We start from the raw sequence: 18,545 nt of genomic DNA, 5'->3' as shown, positions 1-18,545 counted from the left end.
AGTAGAGCTTAGTAGGGTAGGCCTCCTTTGTACTCCATTTCCCCCATCTTAAACAGAGACTGTATATGGTTTTTCAATGGAGTATTTCTTAACCATTCCTTTTGATACGTTGGTTAACATTTCAGCCTCAGGAAATTCCTGGGGGATTTTTATATGGCCTTCCGAGGAGGTAGAATTATCCAGAACCTAAATAGCGCCCCTAGGGCCTTTGTCTCTTGTGTTCTCAACATGTGGGTTCCAAGTCAGCCTCCCATCGAGGACTACGCCCAGATACTTGACCGTGTCAGGGTGTTTTATCCTAATACCTTCCAGAACAGGTTGTACTAACTGGAATTTTCTTTTCCTGGTAAAGGTAATCATACTTGTTTTTGATGAGTTAATCAGCAGACCTCCCCCTGACACCAGTTGCTTATAAAATTTATGGCTTCTTGAGTGAGGCGTTCCAGCATACGTTTGTTTTTCCATATGACCATAAGCACTAGGTTGTTGGTATAGCATTGTAGACTTATTTCCCTCTTTTCTGAGAGGTCGTCAACCACCATCCCCACAGGGGGAGAGAGAGAACCCCTCCCTGGGGACAGCCTTTCCGGGCCGTGATAGTTACCTATTCATTCCCGATCTTAGCTGTAACTTATCTACTTTTCTGGAGGGCTACTATCCACTTGACAGCATCTGGGGGAACTCCAAACCGTTCCAGAGCTGCCTCAGTGGATTGATATGCTACTCGGTCGAAAGCTCCTTCAATATCCATAAAGACTCTGACTAGGGTTTCCTTTTCCGTCAAGGTGTCCTCCACCGCTTCCACTAAACTATGGAGAGCAGTGGTAGTTGACTTTCCTTCTATGTATAAATGTTTATATAGACTGAGTGGGTGAACTTTTAAAGGTTTCATTTATTTTCCGTAGTTTTTACTATGAAGGTTAGATTTATAGGAGTGTACAAGTTGGGTTGAGATGGATCCCTGTTCTTTTTCTGCACAAACGCCCCAAGTACTGTCCTCCAGTTCTTTGGAATAAATCCTAGGGCATAGCTGCTTCTAAACAGAGTATTCAGAGTGCTTAGTAGAACATCCAAACCTTCTTGGAGAAGAGCCGAGAAAACTCCATCCGCCCCAGGAGATTTAAATGGTTTGAAAGGATCTTATTGTCCATTTAATTCTTTCAGATGTAATGATTCTTTATGACTATTGTCTGGAATTAGCAACCTCCTGATCAGTTCTCTTGCCCCCTAGAGAATAAACATCCTCATTTCGAGTCAAGAGTCTCCAACAACACTTCTAGAATCTCTTTCTTCTTTGCCGTAAGACCTCCATTGACCTTTGCTAAGGACCCTAGTGTGCTAGAGTGAACAATTTGGAGAGTTTTATGAAGACTGGCAGCCTCCGGTAGGCTGTTTATGTTTTTGCACAAATTTCTCCAAGTTCTTCTATTTTTTATAATTTTTTTCTTATATTCATTTAAGTCATATTGTTAAGAAATCCAGTCATCTGACCTTTTTGACCATTTTAATCGTTTTCGGATTTTGTTTTGAGTGTTCTAACCTCCTAGCCACCAAGGCACATCTTTCTTCAGCCTGTTTTGTCTGAGAGGACAGTTTTTCTCATAGGCCTTTATGGTGGCTCGCTCTACTAATTGAGTTGACCTTCCTAGTTCAATTTCATTTTTCTGATAGGGTTCTATTTCCTCCAGCTCTTTGACTAGGGACACTAGATATCCCCTCCAGCTGGTAGATTTTGGAATCCTGTAGGTTACCTCAACTCCCGCCTATATGTTGAACCTAATGGGACAGTGGTCCAAAAGTGAGGCTTCCGAATCAGAATATAGATTATTATCAAGTGGGTAAAAAAACACGGGTTGATTACGACAAATATATTCTTTATATATAATACATTGGTCAACGTAACTTACAAAATGAATATTAATATTAATTTGATACAAAGCCATTCCTAATATAGTACACACTAAATTAATGTGAAAAGGAACAAAAACATAAAACTTACATTTATATTAAACTCCTTAATCTAGTATAATATTAAATAGTATAACTTTGACAATAGTAACAAAATACGTTCAAACCAAGTTGATACAGTAGTACGTTACGTTAATCGATACAAACTCTTTAGTGATACGATACAAAACTCTAATACAAACTGTTAAGAAAATACAATGTTTCTCAAAACAAGAAACTATAGTCACGACCATCCGATTTGAGCTCGATGAAAGCTTACTTCAACTAGTGGTGTGTGGACTTCGTTAAGATGGAAGCTGTAGGCGAAATGCAGATCCATTGTCAACACCAATACAAGGACACCAAACCGATGGACATCAGTATAAAATACATATTAAACTACAAGAAAAGATTCTAAAAAATTTAGTATTTGGTAAAATATCTCATTGAAAATATTTACAAGGTACAAAAAAGTATGTGAGTATATTTTAAATTAACAATAACAAGGGTCACTCTTCCCTTTATACCAAAGCCTGTGAAACATGGCCTTTTGAGTGATAAACTGAGGAAGATAAAACACATTATTTCTGAATGCAAATATTTTAATCACTATATTAGATGGATCAGACATTGGTATTCGATGTACACAAGATATAATGGTAATGGAAAAGTCTAAAACAAAGAAAACATATTGAAGTATGTAAACTGTATAATTAATTGCAATAGTTTTTGTTACTGCAATGTTATTTCTAATAAATTAAGAACTTTGATTTGAATTTGACCATGTTTTTATGATGACCTTTTATTTTGATTCAATGGAAAAAATTAAGAGTCTATTTTTACATAGCCAACAAATAGTTTCTCAAAGGAAGTATTTGTACACATGTAAAAAGTTTTATAAATAAGGTGTAAAAATTATTCATTTATTTAAATTTTGAGTAAATTCTCACAACAATTTAACAAATTATTCTAATTATGGTATTATCATACTCATATCAAACTTAACTTTCAAAAATTTATCTGGATGAAATATCATTTTACAAGAATGTAATTTGATTGGAAATATTGTTATGCAAATATAAAAATACAATTGAACTGGAAACATTAAAAATGTGCCAGTCCACAATTTGTGGCATTATCCTTGTGATTCACATGCAAACCAATGTTACCATCACATATATGGAATGTTGTAATAGTAATTTATAGCCTACAACTATTATTGGTAAGCCAGAGAAAAGAAACTAAATTTAACAAATATGAAATAAGCAATTTAAAAACAACGTTTGTGTTGCAGTCTACAGCTGTTCTTGAGCAAGGCTCTGATAGTGCCTGCCAACGAGACACCACAACCAATACATACAAACTTGTAACCAAACATAGTATTCTTTAGTATAGGAGCTAAGAGCTAATGTCCATTGTATAAGCACACAGCCTGATTTTTCTAAAAATAGGTACATACATTTTTCTTGAGAATGCAATCAATCGTCAGCCGCACTAAATTCAGTAGATGTTGAAATGGGGGGGGGGTATAAAAAGGGTTAAACATGAAGTGATAATTTTTTCTCTGATTATATTTTTCCTGATATACTTAAAAACAACCATCAAACACATAAATAACCATGTCAGACAACTAAAGATTCCACTTTAAGGGTTTACATATGGTTACCTTAAGTACATGTCTAACGGTTGGTTTTAAGTCAAGCTAAAAAAATATAATCTGAGCAAAATTATAATTTCATATTTTTAACCGTACTGATACCCTCCCATTTCAACTCACCAAAACTAGTGCATTGTTGCCAATAAATGTCTTTCTTAGTGAAGATCTATTGATTTCAAGAAAAGCAGGTTGTGTATTTATAGAATACAAATAGGTTCTCAGCTCCTATAAGGATGATTTGCAGAAAACACTTGTTTTATATTTGAATTGAGACTTTCACTATTAAAAACATATTTTAATATTTAGTATGACAACTAGATTCATTGTGATTACTTATTTAGGCTGAAACAGGAAACACAATGTTAATCTGAGAACTAAGAAATTTATAATTTAACAGTTTAATTAAGTTCCGACTGTTTTGTTGTTCTTGAGTTTTAGCTAACATGAACACTGTTTAAATTTCCTTGTGTTTGTTGCACTGTATTGTTATATTTCATTTTTTAGACGGTAAAGCTATATCCGCCTAAATGCCTGTGAGTTTTTATATAACATGTAACTTCATCATACTTAAAATGTTTCGGATTTAAGAACTACACAGTTTATTTGTCTACAGTGCACTTTGTTGTGTATCTTGCAAAACTCAACAACCAAAGTATGAACAAAATTGTTTATGTACAATTATTAAGAGGTAAAAATCAAGATGGTTGCCAATACAACCAGCTCTTACATGTTTTTGCCACTATCTACCCCAAAACTCAACAACATAATTAGAATTAAATCAGTCTTTAGAATACTTTGTATGAATTCCAATGTCCTTATTAAAGAGTATGTTTTATGCAGACTAATTTAAAGAACAAATTAGATTTACACACAAAGCTCTGGTAAAATACTTAAACTGTGTTTTATTGAAACTAAGTTATGTGCATATTGTACTTTGGTATAAAGGTAAAGCAATTCTTTAGACAAAATGTAATATGTGAATATGCGAGAGGTCACATCTGCCTTATCAGATTTGTTAAATATTTTTGTTTGTTTAGCAGTATGTCTAGTGTAACACTTACACCTATCTGTCAACACATTGCCTTAACATCCAATTTGTCTCTCAGCCACTTTATTTCTGAGTTACACTTCCAATTACTTGTTCTCCTGCAGCCAACACAGCAAAACGCCTTCTACACAACATATGAAACATGTATAACACTTTCTAATCCATTTTGCTCCCACAGCTCGTCTACTATAAACTTAAAATTGGATTTAATTTTAATCCATTTCTTCATGAATTTTGTGCACAGAGAATTTATATAAAGCAGAAGACAGTTAAGCTACTACACTATACACTATTTTTGGTGAAAAACTCCAATACAAACAAAACTAAAAATTAGTAGGTGTGAGAAATATTTGCCTTTGCATGCTCTCTTGTTTCAGGAATTGGATGTAACCTCTCACATGTTAATGCAGATACAACTATTAAGCTTGATGATATAAGTTATCAAACTTTACTACACCGGTGCATACTTTAATCGTACTAAAATAACACAGCCAGTCTGGCCCCTACCCTGTATCATAGTATTCGGGAAAGCCAGTTAATTGTATTTTCAATGAGTTCAAACTTCCACTGAAACGGAATGAAACATTAAGTGCTTGTTAAAAGCCTTTAGAATTCTATAATGTGAAGGTTCGAGACAGAGTTTAAGAACAGAACAACTGTGATTGTACATAAATTTGGTTTTATATCCTGGGATTCATGAACACACTTTTTAAATGATACAAACAGTACTATTGTAAGAAATTCTGTTGTTCAATATTTCTTAGCTAATTTGACATCATATTTTATTTTTACTGTACAAAACAACACTAAAAGAAATTTTTACTGTACAGAAATAATCTGAGTTCAAATTAGTTTATATATTTTTGATTAAATTAGTGTTTAAATATTTTTCGATGTTCACTCGGAAAATACAGCCTTGAATAGATAGATATTTGTATTTAACATAGCAGACATTTATTGCACCAATAAAAGTGAGTTTTTCGTTAATATAACACCATACAGACTAACAAAGGAGGATGGAGGACCAAACAGTAAAATATGAATAACATTTTCTGTGCTTTATGACAATTTTAGAAACATTTGTTTAATTATCAGCAATTCATCATGTATATGTGAAAGGTTCTTATAAATTCTAAAATGTATGTGAAACAGAACTGCAATTAAATTAGTTTATGAGAATACATCTTATAAAACTATCTTGTAGATATCTTTTCATCACTGTACAGAGTTTCCTCTTGGAGTAGTTGGAAACTAGTTCCATGCAACAGTTGAAAAGAAGATGGCAGATTATGTAATAGATTAATTTTTCTTATTGATACTAAGATTTCACCACTATCAATAGAGAAAGGACCTATACGCATCATTTGCCAAATATACTGTTTTCAATGGGATTATCAAGACCAGTATAACAGATTTAACTCTACTAATCATACCTAAAATAATATAAAACTTTTTCAGTTATCAACACATGCATTTACATATTTCATGTTTATATCCAATTTTTCATAGTGTTATGGCAATAAGGTTTTATTATTTGAAAAATTTAGACTAATTGTCAAATAATTTGAATACTTTTAAATGCAAATTACATACAGATTTCCATTGGGTTTGTCACTGTAGAATGCTTGTGGTATTAAAATTGTGATTTTCTGGTATTGTATTGTGTGAAAAGAAATACAAAACTCATCATTTAGCAATGTAAAAATGATTAGCACCATACATTGTCTATCATAAAAACAATATAATACAGTTAATGCATCCTAACAGGAGGTATGACCCACTCCTTATTGTTCTTTTAGATGTTTAAATAATTTATTATATTATTATTTGAAGTGAATACAGTATGAACTACCAATTGCAATCAACTTCTAAAAGGTGAGTTCAAGTATATAATGTGACAATTGTGTACATTATTTTATCTAAGATTGTATCCACACAAGACTTTCCAAAAATTGCATATATTATAGGCTAACTACAGTTTTAAGTTAGTTAAACAGTTGTTTCAAATTCCTTGTCTTAGCTGAAATTTTAAGTAATTCTTCATCAGCTGCACTGGTAGCTATATTGACGTTAGCACCATTACACCAATGTTAACTTTTCAAATTTGTGTTATCCTTCATCCTATTTTGGTTCACGGATGTGAGAAGTGCCATTTCATAAATATAATTAATACACATCCAAAATTGTAGATTTTTCCAGGTTGTTGGTTATTCAGAAAAACTCAATTTTAATCATAACAAATTTTTTTTCAGTACTACTATTTCAATATTAAAACATTATTCTTGTTATAAAGGAAACTGCAAATTGCCTGTATGCGTATTAATTATAACTTTAAAATGAGACATCTACAACAATTCTACCAACAAAATTAAGGATTAAAAAATTTTTCTGTGGAAAAATAAGCCTGCCCATGTAGGTAAGCCATTCATACCACAGTCTAGGCCACTAAGTCAGTAGGCCTATAGTCTGACAGTAATTGTTGGGTGCTGTACCCCAGTGGCCTCATTATTGTTATTGTTGAAGTTAATAGTGGATCAGTAGAAAGGGTTGTAAGGGGGTGAAAAACACTTCCTTTTCAATAAAAGCCATAACAACACAATAACAATGGGCGAGAATATAATGAACAATAACAACGTTAAACCTTCAGAAACACCAAAAGTAATAATAATTCCTGTAATTAGCATGATTCCAATACCACATGGGTTGTTTACACAGAGTGGTCACAGTCTGATGTTTGTAATCTAGGATGATAACTTGCTGTTTGTGAGCAGAAACTCAATCCTCCATCGCACAACTTTGTCAGTTCAAAACAACAATCATAACTCCAGTTATAATGTATAAAACACAGTTTTACTAACAAAACTATTTCACTTTATCCTCTCATAAATTCCCTTGCCCTTTATTGTTTTTCATTACAATACTTGAGTATTTGAGAGTGTATAATTGATATGGCTCTACACAGATTGTTGAGTGTAGTGGGAGCTTTTGAGCAACAAGCCCGACCTAAATACTCACAAGACAATACTGTACATTAGCTAACCAGGACTGTTGGTGTTCTACACTGGACGATCTGAGTCCACAGTGAGTTAAGAATAACTTAAACACAACTCTGTAAACTACTTTGGATAGTAGATAGGGAAATATTGCTTAAAACTGGTAAGAATACATTAACGATGGCTACTCAGCACCGTTTTACTTGCTGTGAGTTTATTTTCCCCTTTATTATGTCATACTTTAAACTCAATTCATTAATAGCAATAGGGAGTTGGATATATAACAACCATACTGACTCTAGAGTGAAAATAAAATTTTCACAATTGGAAATCCTCTATGTATTTATTTTTTAGCCTGATAAAAGTGTATAATGAAAGACAATAAATTAATGAGTTGTGCTATAAACATGTTAAATTACATAAGAGGAAAAATAATTGTAGTGAAGAATGAGAAAACACGGATTTACTTTGTAAATGGCTTGAATACAAGGTTTGTGACTGAAAAAATTCGTATATTTGGGGGAGATGACTTTTAACACTAAGTTTAAAGAATCAAGCTTTACAGCTAATAGTTGAGATCTGAAAAGGATAAAAAAGTACATTGATAATTATATGTTCCTCCTTACTATAAGTTTGTCAATTAAAATAGCAAGTGTGATGTGAAAATGTACAATTCTTCTTCCTCTCTGGACAATCCTATTTGGAAAGAAAGATTTCATTATCAAGATGAGATTAAGAAAACAAGAAATTGGTACATTGTACATTTCATTATTTATTACTTTATTTTGAAAAATTGAAAATTTTTAATAGTTGCAGAAAACAGTTTTAGATTTTTTAGATAGTAATCTCACAACTAATATTTCTATAATATTCCTTCTAAATAGTCAAACCTTAAAATTCACAGTTAACAATGCTCTCACATATTTTAAATAATTTTATTGTATTATGAAAAGTTTTCTCGGCAAAGAATATGAAGTTTTGAATCACTACAGTATTTGCGGACAGACAGTTTTACACAAATATTCATATAATTTCCAACACATGTCATCAATACACAGCAGTAATATATTATATACCACATTCATAAGCTATAAAACAAGGCGCCAACAATAGCATAACAATATCATAATAAGAACCTACATTTTGATGAAATGTAATACAGAGGTTACAGTAACAAATTATTGCACCTAATGGTAGACATGCTATATAAAAATAAATTAATGGATGTAAATTATTACATCAATTTGAAAGTTTACTCCTAATTTTTCATATGAACATTGGTGCAAAAATATTACAAAATAATAAATAGAATTAGTACAGGTGGTAAACATTGTAAAAATAACAATAATGTCAGAAAATAATATTGTTTGTGTGGTAGCTTTTGTTACAATTTAACTCAAGGAATACTCTTTTTCATACCCTTTACCAAATTCCAAGTACATAAATAAATAGTAACATCAAATCTTGAGAATTTTGATTTTATATCAAGATCATAATTTGTATTCATAATTTATACATCCAGAAATGAAATTTTTAAATTTATGTAGGAACTCTATACTAGTAAAATAACTTATTTCAAAGTGTGTCCAAGAACAAAATTTTTCCTTCACTCTATAGAAAATTGTTATCGATAACAGTTATGACTAGTCTTTAAAAATTATACCACTGTCAAAATGTCAATTAGGAAACACCACCAACATCATCAGATGAAAAAAAAAAAAAAAAATAATTACAAACAGATACGCTCTTGCTTTTGCATAGAAGCTCTTACATCTACCCCTGATTTGTGAGAACAGCTGGATGTATCATGGAAGATTCGCCGGTGCAAAGTTGCAGTGGCGGAGACATTAGGCTAGAAACAGGCACAGACATGTTGGTCCTCTAGTCCAAGGTCAATGGATCTGCAAAGTGTTACTGACTACATTTGAAAAATACAAAATATTCTGCACTAATAAGTAGGATCGTCGCAAAAAAGATGTGGACTGTGGGTTAGAACTCGTTGTCGAGGAACAGCCGCACATTTCCTTCTTGAACACGATCAATACTGACACGTCGTAGTAAAATATCAGTCTTTAATACAAAACGGTTTAGAAACAAAGTCAACAATATTGAGATCCAGGCCACTCTTCAGCCGAAAACGCTCAAAACCTGGCTTCGGCTACATACAAAACAAATATACAAAAGGGACCGTTTACCGGCACAAGCACCACAGTACATAGGGGTACAAAATGCGACTTACTACAGCAGAACTACAAAAGCGACGTATCACACGAGTAATAAAGTAGGTAACTCGTCCCGACTAGACTAGCCTAGAGTGATCATTTGCTGTAACTTTGGTTTCGAAATACCGTACTAGGTCCATTTATGTTTTGACAAGGCGTGGATTCAGTTGTCACACTCTAGTTAATTAGTTTGAGTACTGTCTTTCCGGATAAGTTGTGGCGATGGATGATGTCCGGTGAGGACCGGTTTGCGCATCAACTGAGGCTTGGCCTTTAACTGCGGTTTTGGTTGGAGTGGCGGAGGCGTATCACACACTTTGCTCTCCGGATCCTTGCCTTCCTGACTGGATGATGACGACTGCCTCGACTGACTACCACTCTTCGTGTTCTTCTTGAGTGTGCACTGGTTCTGTTTGGCAAACCTCTCAGCGGCTGTCGTCATGTCGGGACTTTCTGGTCCCGTGGGGCTGTCCCCTCCCCCGGACTTGGTTCCCGGAGACTCTGCAGTTCCCACAAGGGGCAAGTCCATCACTAGGTCTGGAGTGTGCTTCTGCCTCATCTCCCACAACTCCTTGCCCACCACAGACGCCGGCTGGTTAAGATGCGATTGTGAGTTTGCTCTCCTCTGCCAAAGTTCTCGATTCTGGCTGAATGTTGGCAGCTCATCCGTCACTCCATTCCTGTCATTTTTCTCACCCTGCATCACCTCTCCCACACTCTGGCTCTTCCAATGGGTCTTCTTACTCCGTTCCTTGTCCATGATCGTCTTGGGATCGTTCGACATCGACTCCTCACTTGGCAACGGGCTTATAGTGGAAGGTTCATCATCTTCTGCTCTCAGGAGTTGCTCTTCACTTGCTGAATCCTTTCCTGAGTCCAAACTGTTACAGCTTTCCGTCTATAAAAAAAATTAGAACAATTTATAGATTGAATAATGTCATATCCTATTGTTAGTGATGTTAGTGATAGAGGAAAATTAATACACTGAATAATTGTGCAAATAAAGAACAGAGATTAAATTGCAAACAATTATAGTTATGTATTTTAATACTGTTGTAAAATATTTCTGTTTTCTGCTTTACTAAAATAAAAATACAGAGATTAGGCTACAAAGGTTAAAGAAAACACATACTAGTGTTCAAATGTGAACTACTTACATGGAGTAAAATATAAAAGTTATATAATAATAAAAGATTCTTCTATTTTTACTTAAAACTTGTTAACTAAAAGTTTAACCTTTCTGTGCTAATACCAACCCCTCAGCAACTAGTAGGCAAAGATTATTGTGCAACTAGTACCCAACTATACATCTTTACAAATTTACATATTTTTCTACTTGTCATAACTTTACAATAGTATTAATCTTTTTCTAATACTAGTAAAAAAAACAATTATTTATGAAATACTAAATTAGTAATCTTTTTAACCAAAATTTAAATCACACTTCTAAGAAAACAAAAATCCATTTGCAAACAAGACACATCTACCAATATACAGGTGAAAATCCAAGCATTATAATTATTTTATTTGACATATAGCTTTAATATTTTCTTATTAAAATCAGTTTTAGTACTATATTTATATTTCTTCAAACACTGAACTAAATTTTTTGAACAACCAACCACTACACAACACTTCTCCGCTTGGTAATATAATTGGAAATTCACCACACTCTTATACAATGTAAAATACTGCTACACCTTCCTAACCATAGCTTTATACCTAAAAATATGTTACTAAGGAAATCTGTGCATTAAGACAGTAATTTTCTTGCACAATTTCTGGATTTTAAATTACAATTTTGTTTCTTCACATTCAATTGGAAACTTTTATAAGACCCATTCAGATCATGAGACTTGAAAAAAGAAATATCACAGACCTATTATTAGAGCATTTTGCAATAATCGACCTACAGTAGTAGTAATTGAATCCAGAATCTATAAACTAATGCCTCTCTAAATACACTATAGACAAATATAAACATCAGTTATGACTGTACGTTATTCAATTGAAAACTTCTTTATTCATAAGATAGTACAGATATTGTACATAGAGTAGTGTCAAAATTATTGTGTCACATAATGTACAGATTGTGTTTTATTTTTATTTCAATGCTATAAAATCAATATTATTTGGTTTGAAACATTTTAATTGGAAAATATAATTAAACAGTAATGTAGATAATATTAACATATTTGTGATAATCACACTTGATGACAATTTTTAATCACTTGAAACGATTTACTCTGATAATTTTACCAATTTTAAGGAAATCCTGTAAACACCACAAAGCCAACAATATCCCATTCGTTAGTAGAGATAAAAAGGTAACAATAAATCATTAGATGCATTAATCTACATAATTTACAATTTCCGAGTGTACAGTAAGTGCCCCAAAAAGGTTGAACATAGAATCATGCAACAGAAATGAAGAGAGAGAGAGAGGGGGGAGTTCATGCTTAAACTGACTGACATGCACTCACCTGTTGTCCTGTCGTCCTCTAACTACAGTGATCAACGTGCCACACTCATTAACTCACTAAAACCATACATCAGACACTACAGTGCAGATATTAAAACACAGATCTCAACTGATAAGTCATTTACACAAATTAAAATATTTTTAGTCTCACCTACTTCTAGTTCACAAAATATTATTTCAAACTTAACCCTGACATCACTTAACACAGGTGAAAGAATCTTTAATAATTCTATAATTAAAAATACATGTTTAAATTAATTACTCTCAATTAAAAGAGAATAAATAAATATAATGTAGATGTTAAAAACATATTCAGTTTTGTCATATCATCATATTATAACAGTAATTTCAACTCGTACTTATTAAATTGATATTCTCTAGAAAATACGTATAAATTCGCAAGCTTAACACAAATTTCAATTTTGTGCAATATGCACTGTAACAAACTTTATATACTTTTATTCAGATGCTGAATTTAAAAAATTAATAAGTATAAAGGGCAGGAAAATAATTATTCACAGTTAAATTTTTGTTTTTTTTATTTTTTAAATGGTCTGTCGAACGTATCACATATAAAAGTATATTTTACATTATTTACAAACTCTTTCTTAGGTCAAATTTATACTGATTCTAGACAATTAATTGATATTTTAACAATACCAAAATTATCATAAATACAAATAATTTATTAAGTTGATAAATTTCAACTTAGATTTATTTTGACTGCAATTTTTATTTTATTTAATAGTCAGTATGTTTAAAGTAACTAAATCCTACAATTCTAAAAGAAAGTAATTAACTAAAAACATAAATCAAAATTCATAACTATTTTATTTCTTTTTAGTTATACTATACACATTCAATAAAAATTTAATATTTTTATATAAATTCAAGTTCCTTTAATTACTCATTACATTTTTATTTTACAATATGTTGTTTGACAAAAGTATTAATTTCAAACAAGTTTTAATTATTTATTGTTAAATCATAAAACACTAAAACTTCTCTAACACTCAACCATATTGAATAAAATAATAAAGAAAAATAATAAAACAAACAAATAAATAAAATATATTAATGTAAAAGAGAAAAATCAAATTGTGCGTTTAAACTTTTAATCGAAATAAAAAAAATAATTCTGCTAAAATAACAATGGCTATTGACAGGCAATTCAATACTATATAAATGAGCTACATATAACTAAGTAACAAAAAATATTTTAGTTACTAGAAAATAAACATGAATTTTGTTTTGAACATCACAAAACCTAAAACATAAAAACTACCATCACAGACTCCAGAAAATAGTTCCATGGTAAATAAAATAATATAAAAATTTTTTGAATTCAGTTAAGAGCTGCAATATGTTTAGCCCAAAATTTAATGTTTTAACTTATATATAAATAAACAAAAATCCAATTAGGAATACAACACAGTAAAAGAAAATACAAATAATACTGAATTAAATCAAGTATTCTATATTTATATAGAATATAATATATTGAATACTGAATAAAATACTTTATTAAATTATTACCAAAATAAGTTTAGTTTGTATAATAATATTAATACTTTTATAACATAGAAAAGCAAGCTTTAAAACGAGTTCCACAAAAACAGACTTGTTGAAATGATTAGGAAATAGTATAACTCTCAGATGGCCAGAGCCACTTCTGCTGGACAAAAAGAGGTTCTGCTAAAAAAAACAGAACAACAAGATTTTAGAGTATCTATATTATCATGAAACAAGAAAAAAGGGCCAGAAGGAGAACATGCAACATTTAAAATTTGGTTTAAAAATTTGTAATCAATTGGTATAAATAAAAACATAAGGTTTACTTCAAGAGTAGTTAATATTTAGTTCGTTTTAGAGATTAATAAAAAATATGCTTATAATATATCAACCATTATTCATTTAGTTTATACACAAAGTAAAATTTTTAAAATAAAATTACATTTCCCTTTACACAACAAAATTACGTCCTCAACTGTTCTAACAGTATTCAAACTTAAAATTTAAAACAAATAAATAAAAAATAGCATACAAATTTAGCACCAAATCATTATTTTACGTGTATGTCTGTTCAGATTTCATTGACCTATAAAAGAGCACGAATTATTAAAATATAAATTATTATACATAGTATAATATAAAATAAATTCAATTGTATAACTAGTGGGTTAAAGCAGGATTGGGATATGGTAAAAACAACATAAAACATAGCAAAACACAGTGAAATTATTAGTTTTAGAAATAAGCAACATTCATAAAACGATTCAACTCTAATTTTGCAATAATGACTAACCGATGGGGGATTTAACAATTTGAGAATAAGTTTCAATGTGGTATCATAACTGTTGAGTATCTGAAAAGGCAAGTGTGTATAAATCAGTAATTCCATTATAATTTTATTTAATTTTTATAAAATAGCTGACTGAAGCTTTTAAGTTCATACTTTGGATATGATCCTTAGTGCTTTGATATGTTAAGATGTTGTTGGCATTTAAATGGTAGATGTTTCGTATTTATAAAACATTATAGTAACGTTAATTAACATTATATTAAACAAATGTTTCACCAATTTAAAATACGTGACTGTGCAGAGTTAGAGTGAAAGTGCACAAGATCACTCGGTACAGAGCCGCAGTGAAGGTGTTAACCAGTTTATATACCGACATACTTTGGGAGTTTTTAGTAGTTAGTACCAGATTTACATTTTTCCATTCCTCCTTTCTTTTTGTATCTCTTCTTAAGTATGATAAAGTTGCCTTTTGTCAAACTGTTGTATTTGGTGGCTGACACATCACAATAGTTTATTAAACTTTTTTCTTGTACTGTTTCAGTAAGATGTAATTCAGACTTATTGCTGCTATTTCATAATCAATTTCAATATCAATTGAGTCCTATTTATACTTTAGGACTCCCTGAAACACCGGGCACCTGTTGTTGACCCAGCCCGGACACAGACGGCCAAAGGAGCAAGTAAGCGAGTAAATATTTATAGCGAATTTAATATAATTTACTCTTAATAAGTAAGCTGTTAAATAAATTATTTATTCATAACAATGAGAAAAACTATCATCATACATTACAAAAATTCCAACACTATGAAAAACAGCACTTTTCCAATATAATTTCCTTTTGTTTGCAATCTGATGTTAAACTTTACTTTTGGTTCAGTTTAAATATCACCTTATACATTGTTTTTTCTATACACAACATGCAATTAATGCATATAAAGTGTTGTATAACCAAACAATTCATGGTTATTGAGTATAAAAATTAAGTAGACGCCTAAATGTGACTATTTAAATTTAATATTTACTCACTGTGTATATTTTACTACTATTATGTATACATATAACTTGTAATCTAATGTAAAAAAACATAATTGAATTTATAGCTATTTATTTTACAATAATCATTTTCTAAAACTCTACTATAAAAACCAGAAATTTGTTAATTAATTTGGGAAAATGACCCTTATACTTGAAGAGTAAAACAAAACAAATAAATAACATAGGCTTATTGGAAATCAAAAATTTCTTAGTGTGATTACAAAAGTTGGTATTAGTTGTCGTCCCTCTCCTAAAATAAAATAAAAATAATCAGACACACAACTGGAATGTATATACTTGAATTACGTTATAGCATTAGGCACACTGGAAATCAATTTTTAATACATAGACAAATGTCAACAACTTTGGCAAGTGAATTAAAACAACAAATAAGTAAATCAACAAACCATGAGCTTGATAAAAAATATCATAAAACATCTATAAATAAAACTTATTCAAACAATAAAACTACAAGGAATGGAAAGTGTAACTTTGTTTGAGATGTTGTTTCACAATACAAAACAAAACTAGAAGGTGTAAACCCCGCAACAACATGCATAAAAAATAACACTATAACTACTTGAGTAATATTAGTAGAGCAATGTCATCTTTGGAATCCAGCACACGTCTCCTTGAGTAATACCACACTGGATACAAACAAGTGTCCTAGTTGGCAGTTTTTCTTTACAATGTTTGCGTAGACAAAAGTTAAGTTCTACAACACAAAAGGAAAAAAGCTGAGACATTGGGAAACAAGACTAAGGGAGAAAACTGGGGTCCAACAGGGGGGTGAGGCATGCGATCAAGCAACAACCAGTCAGACAGACAGACACTAGAGAGTCTTACTAACTCGAGAGGCCAGAGGACCACCTTCCGAGACAGTTTCTGCTGCCTGGTCCGCCTCCTTGTTTGTCTGCCAACACACACACACCTCAGACCAACTGTATCAACTTACAACCACATTGATTTATATTGTAATAAATGAACAGTTTGAAAAGTCAATTAATTAATTTCACCACAGTGATAAATATGCATTTAAAATCAGTCCCTGGAAAAATTATAATTAAATCACAGATTCATTGTATAATTTCACCACCTTGGTATTTTAAAACACAACAAAAATGTAAAACATAAATTTTGCAAAGATGTATAGTTTGAGTACTGCTTTTCCAACAAACAACAACTATTTATGTGACTGATTGAATCGAAAAAATTGAAAACGTCTAGATCTACAACTATTCTTATACTGTACAAAATTATACACGTAAAAACCTAATTTATTTTACTCTAAAACGTCTCTGAAAGGGTGGGTATCAGACGGTGGTCTCCAGTACCTCATGAGTAGTGGGAGGTGGACCAGCGGGTGGCAGTATCGGGGGCCACGGAGGGTTAGCTCCTAGCAATGGAGAATGAGAACTCGAAGCCCCGCTGAGAACAGAATCGTTGGAGCTCGACGCTCTTCGCCTCATTGACTCTTCTGACGAACTGGACTTAAACAGTTCCAGTTTTTCACGATCCTCATCCCTGAAAAACCACCTCATTTCAGTTTTTCAACATTTATACTAAGAAATTAGAGTAGTACTGTTTCATAGTTGTGTATTTTATAATCAAGATAACACTTAAACAGTGGAATCCTCTGTATAAAGGTGTAAAATTAAGTATTTAAAGCCACCAAAAATCTAACTATGTTTAATACAAGTATAATCTAATATAAAATTAGAAATTATTTCTATATGCTGATTGATTTAACGAAAATTGATATTAAGATAACAAGCATAATCAGGACATGCCTGTCCCCATATGACAAGTAAAGTAGCCTAGATTGATATTTAAAGAAGACTATTCTTTACTTCCAGCTAAAATTTAACCTTTATAAGGCTGACGGCTACAATAGGTAGCCGTCCATTATTTCCGGTTTACTGGCCAGTAAACTTTCCAAATGCCACCAACCATTATATTTTCTTGTTTGGGGTTAGATTGGCTTCATGAGTAAACGCAAACACTGCCGTTTCTTGCATCATTTCTATTATTATACATATATGCATTAATGAAATCGTCTGTCTTACTACAACGGCGTTGTGGTGTATAGGTTAAAGTTGTTGTGGTTATATTTTGTTGATGCAATTCAGTAATTATGTGGTATTTCTGAGTATTTGCAGTGAACTATTAAGTGTAAATATGAGCAAAAGAACGAGAGGCAAATCACCTACAAGTGAAAACACTTTAGTAAACAATTTACTTGCTAGTGGTACCGTTGTTCAGTTTGTTGACGGTGTTGAGGATTTAGGTAATAGTGATTTAGATGCTTTGTACGATGATGATTCTGAAGATAAATTAGAAAAATGAATGAACTTTTTAATTACCAACAGTGTTTTGTGTTTATTTTGTATGGATTCTTGTGAGTTGTATGAAGAAAAAAGATATTTTGTGTATAAACTGAAGACAAGACTAGCTTTTCTACAATTTTCACAAATAAGCCGCAGTTGCAGATTTTGAATAATTCGTGCCTACTTCACTTCTATTATTGACAATTACTTGAAAATTGGCATGTTTGTTGTAAATAATATGTAGTTTTAGAAAATATGTGTTACTTGGGTGCAAACAAATCTTTTGTATTTTTTATGTGTTAAAACCAAAAAAAGTAAATTACGCTTGTAAATTTTACATACAAACATGTATGTAAAAAATATTTTTTATTTTATATGACCAACCTTATAGTTTGCTGTCTAAGCCTATAATTTTACACACAAATTTAAAAAAGAATTATCAGTTTTTACTAAGCAATATGGAAGTTACAGCTTATTTACTAAAACTATGCAAAAAGGAACAAAAATAGCCTGGCCTTTAAGGTACCTGAG

General features: G+C 31.5%; 1 protein-coding gene across 6 annotated transcripts in view; it reads right to left on the bottom strand.

Annotated features, from left to right (window-relative positions):
* Positions 1-1,853: 1,853 nt before the first annotated feature.
* Positions 1,854-18,545, bottom strand: part of LOC124355078 (SLIT-ROBO Rho GTPase-activating protein 1-like) — a 338,240-nt gene continuing 321,548 nt past the window's right edge. For 5 of the 6 annotated variants that reach the window (XM_046806007.1, XM_046806009.1, XM_046806012.1 and 2 more), the window contains exons 15-17: positions 17,022-17,211; positions 16,538-16,600; positions 1,854-10,765 (exon numbers count right to left, since the gene is read on the bottom strand). In XM_046806007.1, the coding sequence (XP_046661963.1) occupies positions 10,049-10,765; positions 16,538-16,600; positions 17,022-17,211 (970 nt within the window). In that variant the 3' untranslated portion in view covers positions 1,854-10,048. The remainder of the gene's footprint in view (positions 10,766-16,537; positions 16,601-17,021; positions 17,212-18,545) is intronic. The other variant, XM_046806011.1, reaches the window with a different exon arrangement.

The sequence above is a fragment of the Homalodisca vitripennis genome, chromosome 2 (genome assembly GCF_021130785.1).
Source record: "Homalodisca vitripennis isolate AUS2020 chromosome 2, UT_GWSS_2.1, whole genome shotgun sequence".
Classification (NCBI taxonomy): domain Eukaryota; kingdom Metazoa; phylum Arthropoda; class Insecta; order Hemiptera; family Cicadellidae; genus Homalodisca; species Homalodisca vitripennis.
This window is presented reverse-complemented; position numbering and strand designations above follow the sequence as displayed.